The sequence below is a fragment of the Oncorhynchus keta genome, chromosome 22 (assembly GCF_023373465.1).
Source record: "Oncorhynchus keta strain PuntledgeMale-10-30-2019 chromosome 22, Oket_V2, whole genome shotgun sequence".
Taxonomy (NCBI): Eukaryota; Metazoa; Chordata; class Actinopteri; order Salmoniformes; family Salmonidae; genus Oncorhynchus; species Oncorhynchus keta.
Genome location: NC_068442.1, coordinates 4056313 through 4067204, shown reverse-complemented (window position 1 = coordinate 4067204; position 10892 = coordinate 4056313). Strand labels below are relative to the sequence as shown.

At 42.8% G+C, this 10892-nt stretch overlaps 1 protein-coding gene across 1 annotated transcript in view; it reads left to right on the top strand.

Moving 5' to 3' along the window:
* Positions 1 to 2110: 2110 nt before the first annotated feature.
* LOC118400944 (zinc finger protein AEBP2-like) overlaps positions 2111 to 10892 on the top strand; it is a 49874-nt gene continuing 41092 nt past the window's right edge. Inside the window, exons 1-4 of the mRNA XM_035797984.2 lie at positions 2111 to 2833; positions 9041 to 9263; positions 9573 to 9680; positions 9862 to 10054. Of these exons, the coding sequence (XP_035653877.1) occupies positions 2199 to 2833; positions 9041 to 9263; positions 9573 to 9680; positions 9862 to 10054 (1159 nt within the window). The 5' untranslated portion in view covers positions 2111 to 2198. The remainder of the gene's footprint in view (positions 2834 to 9040; positions 9264 to 9572; positions 9681 to 9861; positions 10055 to 10892) is intronic.

Genomic DNA, 10892 nt, shown 5'->3' with positions numbered 1-10892 from the left:
CTTCTCTGCAGATCCTCTCAAGCTCTGTCATGTTGGATGGGAAGCGTTGCTGCACAGCTATTTTCAGGTCTCTCCAGAGATGTTTGATCAGGTTCAAGTCCGACCTCTGGCTGGGCCACTCAAGGACATTCAGAGACTTGTACCAAAGCCACTCCTGCGTTGTCTTGGCTGTGTGCTACGGGCCATTGTCCTGGTGGAAAGTGAACCTGGTCCTGAGTGCTCTGGAGCAGGTTTTCATCAAGGATCTCGCTGTACTTTTCTCCATTCATCTTTCCCTCAATCCTGACTAGTCTCCCAGTCCCTGCCACTGAAAAACATCCCCACAGCATGATGCTGCCACCACCATGCCTCACTGTTGGGATGGTGTCAGGTTTCCTCCAGACGTGACGCTTTGCATTCAGGCCAAAGAGTTCAATCTTGGTTTCACCATCAAACTAAGAGTCCTTTAGGTGCCTTTTGGCAAACTCCAAGCGGGCTGTCATGTGCCTTTTACTGAGGAGTGGCTTCCGTCTGGCCACTCTACCATAAAGGCCTGATTTGTGGAGTGCTGCAGAGATGGTTTTCCTTCTCGAAGTTTCTCCCATCTCCGAAGAGGAAATCTGGATCTCTGTCAGAGTGACCATTGGTTCTTGGTCATCTCCATGACCAAGGCCCTTCTCCCCCAATTGCTCAGTTTGGCCATGCGGCCAACTCTAGGAAGGGTCTTGGAGGTTCCAAACTTCTTCCATTTAAGAATTATGAAGGCCACTGTTCTTGGAGACCTTCAGTGTTGCAGAAATGTTTTGGTACCCTTTCACAGATCTGTGCCTCGACACAATCCTGTCTCGTAGCTCTACAGCCAATTCCATGGCTATGTTTTTGCTCTGACATGCACTGTCAACTGTGGGAACTTATATAGACAGGTGTGTGCCTTTCGAAAGCATGCTCAATCAATTGAATTTACCACAGGTGGACTCCAATCAAGTTGTAGAAATGACATGGTCATTACAGGGTATTGTGTGTAGATTGTTTAAATTCATTTTTTAATTTTAGAAAAAGGGTGTGACATAACAAAATGTGGAAAAAGGGTATGGGTCTGAATTCTTTCCGAATGCACATCCATAACAAGCAACAATGCTATTATTAGAGTTGGGATATGAACATTTGCATATGATCTGTTGTATATAATGTTAAATGTTTCTGATATTACACAGTGGTCGTTTGGTGGTGGTTACTATTCTGTCATATAGAGATGTATTGAAAATGATTAGTATTTACACCTAACCATCCTAACTGAGGGCTGTTAGACAATACACTATTGTATTGAACAAAATATGCCACATGTAGCACATGGGGATGTTGGAAACTTCCTTCTCAGCCTTAAGTGTCCCTCTTGCATCGCCTCGTTAGCTAGCTTTTGAGGTGGCGTGATAGCTAAGAAGCTTGTGTACAGCAGTACACAGTGTGGTTGTGTAGAGGTCCCAAGTTCACGCCAGGTAAGGGTGAATTGGGAGGAAGTGGTCCTTGCTAAACAAAGCAGCGTGATGTCCTTTACACACAGATAGTGTTTATTTTACTTTCCAGTTTCTTGGAGAACAATAAGAAACTCAGGCACATGTGATCTTGGATGATCCATAAACAACTGAATGGATCTCAAACCAACGCTGAAGTTGTGGCCTAAGAGGTAAAACTGCTACAGGAGACCATTACGAAGGTCTTAAAAGTGATCACATTATTATTACAATCTGCCTGTGTTTCCATATGATTTTAAATGAGATGTTGGTCGTTTTTGCACTCGGCATATAACAATGGAATGTCACTGGTATAGTAAGGTGAAGTTCAAAGGAAACCCCGAGAACGGATGGTTTAAAATTAGAGCAATGGCTCCCCCGTGTGGTCACAGATAAAACAGCTCTGGATTGGCGTACTGCTACCCGTTTTTAGACCCGTGATTAAAAACATTTGCAACTGAGATACAATTGTGCACTGTGTCGGCGATTGACCTATCCGTTCAATCTCAAATATCTGCAGGCAGCCTTGCAAACCCGTTTCTCACACACGTGATTTGTCAAGGAGCGAAAATATGACGTCACTATTTATCCCCGCCCCGCTACGCTTCTGTCCAATGTGTACACCAGGCCAGTCGTGCGACAAATGACGATGGGCAGTACAGCAATAGCTGTGGAAATCGTGAACGTAGCCATTGGTGTTCTGCAAACATGGCTACCGATGCTTCTGAGTTGGAGACTCCCGTATTGAGCGAGGAAAACAGCGAAATGCTTACAGAAACGACCGAAAAGGAAAAGCAGCAAGATCCAGAAGCAGTGAAAGATGAGGCAGGTGATAGCTGTGTTGATGCACCGCTGAAAATGGCGGAAGCGGTTGAGGAGTGCGTGCAAGATGGAGAAGTAGGGGATGCGAAACCTGCTGCAGAGGAGGCCGTGGCTGTCGGAGCGGTAGCGGCTGCGGAAGCGGTAGTGGTGGTGACAGTGGCAACAACAGTCGCAGCAGCAACAAGGGACGCGAATGATGACGTGGTGGTGGGATGCCAACTTGCCAAATCAGAGGAAGATAGCCTGGGCCCGGAGGATGATGTTGATACCAGTGATAATGTTTTTGACGATACGGTAAATGAAATAGAAATGAAACCAGAAGAGCCTAGAGAAGAGCGCCAGTTGCCTGTTATAGTGAGTTGCGTGAAAGGCAAAGCCACCAGTGAGGATGCCCCGGAGTCTGCGGAAGAGAAAACAAACACAGGAGGCGGGGGGCTTGCGGTTGGGGACAAGAGGAGAGCCAGTGTAGAAATGTCATCCTCGGACGGAGAGCCACTCAGCCGGATGGATTCAGAGGACAGGTTGGTTCTTCTAATATGTATAGACAAACATCGGCATATGTTTTGATTTCACACTCAGCTAGAACCCTAATCACTATAAGAAAAGTTTTTCTGCGAATATGCTGGCGCATTCATGATCCAGTACATTGTATCCAGTGCCCTCTCTCCCATGCCACATCTTGTGCTAAAGAAATGTACTTAACCTATTTTGCTTCACAAATCATTTCTATTTAGGCTTCATTCGGGTGCGGATTTTGAGGCCCAAGGCAGAGACAGACCAGTTTATAACTATCAACATGTATTACCTTTTAATGCCAGTCTCAGCCCAGAGCTGTTTGGCGCTGGCTTGAAGGATATTGCAAATGCAGACTGAAAAGACTTGAAATTCCCATCACTAGTAAAGTTCTTTACATCACCACATAGAAGACAAGGAGGCAGGAAAATAGATAAGGGAAGAAAGAATATAACTCTTTTAAATTAATTGGATTTATTTGATATGATTATTAATACATTATATTTATTGTCTGGGCCCCTCTTAGGATCCTCTTAAGTGCTGCTTGGTGTGTGTGCGTGCGTGCCATTTTGTGGCTGCTGAGGTTTTCTGCCTGAGTGGTGATCTTCATCAGGTCTGTCCTGTAGTGTTGGGTCTTATCCAGATTTCCATACCTTCATACAGTGCCTGTGTCATCTTGCTTGGATATAAGGTATTAGCGGTAGTTCACACAAGGGAGAGCAATTATTATTATTTTTTTAAAGCCCCAAAACTTCACTTACCAGAATATGTGGGTGAGCGCATCTCCATCTAGCTGGGAGTCCTTCAATCTTTCTACTTTGACTGAATCGAGTTATCCATCCGGCTATATATATATATATATATACACACACACACACACACACACACACACACACACACACACACACACACACACACACACACACACACACACACACCTAAGAGCCGAAAGGTGAAAACAACTTCAGGAGATGAAATAACGCTTTGAACACATCAACAGCGTCATTGTGCAAAATAGTACGCAGCATCATCTGGATATGTGTGCAACAAAAGCTCAACATTCACCTTCTGCTACCATTTCTGCCAAGCCGTCTACACACAGTTTGTTACCGACATGCAATGACGCTGTCAGTGTGATCAAAGCGTAAGGACTTGAACCTCGGCCCTCTAGTAGACTGGACCACTAGCGCGATGCCTTAGCAAATGAATTGAAACAAACCTTTGCAGAGCCTCTTCTGACTGGAGTGATGCTTAGAATTCCATTTCCCCTAAATTGCACCAAAAAATCTGTCTTTCAAAGATAATTCGTAAAAATCTAGCCATAACCCGGCAGCATGGGAACTCAAGTTAGGATGGAAGAGTCCATTATAAATATGAACCAGTCCATGGGTGATTGACACATATTTCTACTATATGAGAAAAACATTGATTATATTGATATGAAATGTATGGAAAAACATTGATCTATTATGAATTATTATTCGGCTATATGGATTAATTTACTTTTTTGGAGGCCTTTTGTCAACAGTATGGCCTCAGTGGCTATTTTAGCATGTACATTTTGGTGGCTCAAACTCCCCCCAAAATATTGGGGACACGTGCCAGCAAAGCCACAACACGACACTAAAAAATGCACTATAACAGAGACAAACGGTGCCCACAAACTGTTAGGGCCTACATAAAGCCCAATAGCAGAGTACCAACAGCAGTCCCAACATCTTACCACTGCTACACCTGGCTATCAGCAGAGACTTGTCTGGCAGCAAAACAGTTAATTCAGCCTCATTTACTGCCTTTTAAAAAACATAGCTGATATGGCTATGTGGTTTCTACTGACAATTGAAATATACAAACTATGCCTTAAGGGGGCGACGAGCGGATAAAAGGCAATCCGTAATTTAAATGAAGACATTAATGAGAGAGCTAGGACGGTCGTAGTCAATGTAAGTATTTGTTCAACACTTTTGAAATGTACAAAGACAGAATTCAGAACATGGGCCGTTCTTACAGTGTTCTCCCTGTACACCAAGTCAGCACCGTAGGATAAATAAAGGGGGCATATAAAGCAGACAATAAACTCTTACAATATTCGATAATTACATTTCTCTAAAACAGGCTATAGGCTACATGTTTACCACCAAGTCAGAACAGTAGGTGAAATTATGAGGAGAAAAGTGACCAAAATATTTGGGTGAGCCACATGGGCTACTAACAGCTTACTAAACAACATACACTTAGTATGTTTGGTAGCTTTGGAATCACCTTGTTGTGCTGTTCTCACTTGAACAGGAAGGTGGTGCGGCGGTCCTTCGTGGGCAAATTTTATCATTAAACTTTGTCATCAAAGTCTGGGATTTTCTGGATTTATGGTGCTTTCAAGACAACAGGGAACTTGGGGGAAAAAAACAAGGTTGAATCATGATGACGTCAGTGATCTTCAGGCCAGAGCTCTAGAAAGAGTTCCTGACTTGCAATTCCCTGTTGGATGACCATTCAAAACATATTTTCCCGGTCGGAGCTCGTTTTATTTCAGAGTTTCTAGTTATCTTGAAGTCACTGATGTCAGATTTCCCAGTTCCAAATTTCCAGTTGTTTTGAGCGCGGCAGAAGTAATGCTGGATTAACACCATGGCCAATTTTGAATGTTTATCCTTATAAACTTGGAAAAGAGCCACTTAAACTTAGACTTTTTAAAATGTATTTTTATTTAACCAGGTAGGCTAGTTGAGAACAAGTTCTCATTTGCAACTGCGACCTGGCCAAGATAAAGCATAGCAGTGTGAACAGACAACACAGAGTTACACATGGAGTAAACAATAAACAAGTCAATAACACAGTAGAAAAAAAGAGTCTATATACATTGTGTGCAAAAGGCATGAGGAGGTAGGAAATAAATAGGCCATAGGAGCGAATAATTACAATTTGGCAGATTAACACTTGAGTGATAAATTATCAGATGATCATGTGCAGGTAGAGATACTGGTGTGCAAAAGAGCAGAAAAGTAAATAAATAAAAACAGTATGGGGATGAGGTAGGTAACTTGGGCGGGCTATTTACAGATGGACTATGTACAGCTTGGGACTACACACCCACTCCACTGAATATCAGGCTAGTGATTGCTTTGCAATGCTTGCAGTTAGCCACTGATTCCTTCTAAACCACTCATTGTTGAATCTGTGATTTCCAACTTAATGTATAATGTTCATCTCCAGTGGCTGATGATTACCGATACTTTTTATCTATCATTTCTCTTCAATATTTATCTTCATATGACAAGGATTGAAAAATATTTGCCAGTAGATTGTCCACTTGATTCATGATGACTACTAGCATGCTAGCATAACGTGATTTGACGTAATTTTATCTCTGGCTAATCTCTTGAATGGGCACCTCTAATGTAATTCTATGGCAAGTGCCTCCCAAGTGGCGCAGCTGTCTAAGGCACTGCATCTCAGTACAAGAGGCATCACTACAGTCCCTGGTTAGAATCCAGGCTTTATCATATCCGGCCGTGATTGTGAGTCCCATAGGGAGCACACAATTGGCTCTGCATCGTCTGGGGTAGGCCGTCATTTTAAATAAGAATTTGTTCTTAACTGACTTGCCTAGTTAAATAAAAAAGTTACACGTAGCACCCAAGAGGCTTGAATTTTCAAGCTCTACCCTTCGATTTGGTGGTGACGTAGTGTCCCCATGAGTGACAGAACACTGAACCAATCATGGCGCGACTAGAAAACATTATCAACCCTTATGCTCTGTATTTTCTGCTGGCTGCCCCACCACAGAAAGCACTGAGCTAAGCTGAAACACCTGCTTTTCGGAGCTGCCTTGTTTGTATGCGGCTTTATTAACTCAATAATATATATTTTTTAAACATTGTTTGCAAACTGATATAGTGGGGGAACAACTATTTGATACACTGCCGATTTTGCAGGTTTTCCTACTAGTAGAGGTCTGTCATTTTTATCATCGATACACTTCAACTGTGAGAGACGGAACAAACAAAAATCCAGATAATCACATTGTATGATTTTTAAGTAATTAATGTTAAATGTATTGCATTACATAAGTATTTCATACATTCGGCGCCCAAAAACACTGATTTCCGATTGTTATGAAAACTTGAAATCGGGCCCAATTAATCGGCCATTCCAATTAATCGGTCGACCTCTAATCTCTACCGCTCTTGCTGTCTCTAGAGAGTTGAAAACAGCAGATCTGGGACAGGTAGCACGTCCGGTGAACAGGTCAGGGTTCCATAGCCGCAGGCAGAACAGTTGCAACTGGAGCAGCAGCACGGCCAGGTGGACTGGGGACAGCAAGGAGTCATCATGCCAGGTAGTCCTGAGGCATGGTCCTAGGGCTCAGGTCCTCTGAGAGAGAGAAAGAGAGAATTAACTTGAAATGAAAACAACTTTCTGACACAATTATAAATGTGTAATATCTGAAATCCATCTCCTTAGCTATCATACTCTAACTCCACTGATTTCAAAACGGGGTCCTCCAGAAAGTGGAGAGCAGCACTTATGCAGATCTACTATGTGATATCTGTCACATCTACTCCTGCTCCTCCCCTCCGGTGTTCGACATTGCATGTTTACTGTCCTGTCCTGGAAACCATCATTACGCTCACCTGGCATCAATCATTATGCGCACCTGCGCTTCATCATGAGGCACGACCTGGATTCCATTACCTTACTAATTGCCTCCCCTTTATCTGGCACTCCCTTAGGTTCTTTCCCCAGGCAGTACTGTTTCATGTCAAGATGCTACTCCTATGTTGTATCATTCCATGTTCTTTGTTATATTAAACTTACCACCTGCACCTGCTTCTCGACTCTCAGAGTCTACGTTACAATGTCTTTCAAAACATGCCGTGTTAGAAAAGAACCCTACACATACTGATCAGTTCAAATAGACAGAAGCATGCTCCATGGCAGACCAGTCCAAACTCATCTCTCGGCATGTCCAGCCCAGTCATTTTCTCAGCCAATCATGGCTAGCGGGAAGGATGCTAACTTTTTCTGTGGCTAAACCAACTAGGCTCATAATAAATACAGATAGCATACAAGTTTGTTATTAAGGCACATGAAAGTTTTAAAAAAACACACTTTTGCCAACAATTAATTTTTTTACGTTCAATTGGCTCTCCTGTGGAGTAGTGACAGGCGACATATGCCTTGGGTCCTGAAACGAGTCACAAATGTTCAGCTTCCCATTTAAGGGTGGGAGATTACCGTGGTTACGGGGCAGTCCTAGAGTGAGTGAGTGAGTGAGTGAGTGAGTGAGTGAGTGAGTGAGTGAGTGAGTGAGTGAGTGAGTGAGTGAGTGAGTGAGATTTTGGCTCTAACGAGTAGTAGCTGTAATTTGTTATCAGTTGAAGCATCAGACTCAAACTAACATTGAGAAACAACCGAGCTTGTGAACAAAACATTGTAAATAACCAAGAAACATGAGGACAAAGTCTCACTTTGAAGAATTTCAAGTCATCATTTAGACTAACTTTTAGGCCTGTGCATTGCACTTCTAAAAATGTATCTATCAGTATCAGCACTTAACTCCCCAGCCAGGCATGATGTATATTTCATTGTGTGATTAGCAGGTATGAAACAAAACAGCAGATATGCAGTACTTTTATATTTTTCTGCTATAAATCACATATTCCACATTTGATCATAACTCATACTTTTACTTTTTACTCTATTTTATTTTTATGATTGTAATGCTCGCACTGTAGAGCCCTAAAAATTGACCACCAGCCCAGTTTGTGAAATAAACGTTCTTAACAGCCAATACCTAAATGTAGCCGCATTTGGTGGGTGGCGGGTGTTCATGTTATGCCCTGACCATAATGCATGTCTAAGACCCCCAGAAATGGCATGTGTATCAAATCAGCCGCTGCAGCAGGTGCATGTACAGCTTTGAGTGCACACTCACACACACAATCTGTTCCATTAGAAACAATGCTCCAACATACTGTGAATCTTTACACACCTGTTCTTTACTGTCATGTATAGAATACAGATGTCTACTTCTTTTGCACTCTTTAATTCTTAGTAGTGGATCACAGTCTAAAGACAGAGATAATATAGAGATGGAGACTACCACAACTGCTGGACTGTTTTGCTCTGGTCAGTTTGCTACAGTGATTAATTGTAACATCTCTTTAACCTCTCAATCACTATTTTTTTCTCATTCTCTTGCTCTCTCTCAGTGTCAGCAGTACCCTAATGGACATGGAGAGCACGGTATCCAGCGGGCGTTCCACCCCAGCCATGATGAATGGACAGGGCAGTGCCGCCCAGTGCCACTCCACTACCAAGGGCCAGGCGGTTGGCTATACCTGTTGTTGGGACCAGTGTGGCCTCTGCTTCACCTGCAGCCCTGACCTGGCTGAACACATCAGGGGCATGCATGTCGATGGACAAAGAGGAGGGGTGGGTAGAACCAGGGTAATACAGGCTGTTCTGTAGGCTACAAGTATTTAAGCTTTGTGTGTCTCTGTGGGATCACTCTCCCTCTCTGTATTCCTCTTTAGACCCACGTGTTATTCCGCAAACGGCTGTCTGGAGAAGCGACTTCTTCTAAAATAGTTTTTGCTTGTCTGATCTTTATCTCGCCACCATATCCAACTCTTTCTCCCTCTCTTTTCTATCTCTGTCTCTCTTCTCTGTCTCCTCTCTCTCAACTCTCTTGCTCATGCCATCTCACTCTCTCCTTCTCACTTTCTCACACTCTTCCTCCAGGTGTTTGTGTGTCTGTGGAAGGGCTGTAAGGTGTACAACACCCCTTCCACCAGTCAGAGCTGGCTCCAGAGACACATGCTGACACACAGCGGAGACAAACCCTTCAAGGTAATTTAATAATATATTCCACTAGGCAGACACTTTTATCCAGAGTACAGTGAGTGCATATATTGTTTTGTATATGCATGCGATCCCTGCAGAAATTGTAGCATTGTTACCAGATGGTGACCTGCTTGTCACTGACCCTTGCTCTCGCTCTCTTTCTCTCTTCCTCTCTCTCCCACTGTAGTGTGTGGTCGGGGGCTGCAATGCCAGTTTCGCGTCCCAGGGGGGGCTAGCGCGCCATGTTCCCACCCACTTCAGCCAGCAGAGCTCCTCTAAGCTGTCCAGTCAGGGCAGACTGAAGGAGGAGTCACCCTCTAAGGCTGGGCTTAATAAGAGAAAGAAACGAATCCTGATGAACAAACGCAGGCGCTCCCTACGTATGTACCCACTACAGTGTGTGTTTGTGTTCTGGAATTTTGTTTTACTACAATATGCCTTCATGTACATTTTCTATAACTAGTTATAGCCTACTTTATATTTGATCTATTTTATTGAAGGAGAATACATGGTAAACTTTATTAAGGAATAGCAGTGGACTTATTTATTTATTAGTGTGTGTGAGTAGTTGCTGTGTGTGCAAGTGGTTTCTGTGTGTGTGTCACTCTAAAAGAGATGTTTTAGCCTGCTTTTAGTCCTCTGGGAAGAGAGGTTAGAATTGGACTGCACATACACACATAAAGTGCCTTCAGAAGGCATTCATACCCCTTAATTTATTCCACATGTTGTTGTTACAGCCTGAATTCAAAATGGATTAAATCAAATCAAATTTTATTTGTCAAATGCACCGAATACAACAGGTCTAGACTTACTGTGAAATGTTTACTGACATGCCCTTAACCAACAATGCAGTTTTAAGAAAATATATAAAACAGTAACAATAAAATAACAATAACGAGGCTATATACATGGAGTACCGGTACCGAATCAATGTGTGTGGGTACAGGTTAGCCAAAGAAATGTATGTTTTTCTCACCCATCTACACACAATACTCCATAATGACAAAGTGAAAACATGTTTTTAGAATCTTTTGCAAATGTATTGAAAACGAAATACAGAAATTTGTATTCACATCACTTTGCCCCGACCCTCCAAATTGAGCAAAGGTGCATCCAACTTCCTTTGATCATCCTTGAAATGTCACTCCAACTTGATTGGAGTCCACCTGTGGCCAATTAATTGTTTAGACATGATTTATAAAGAAACACACCTGTCTA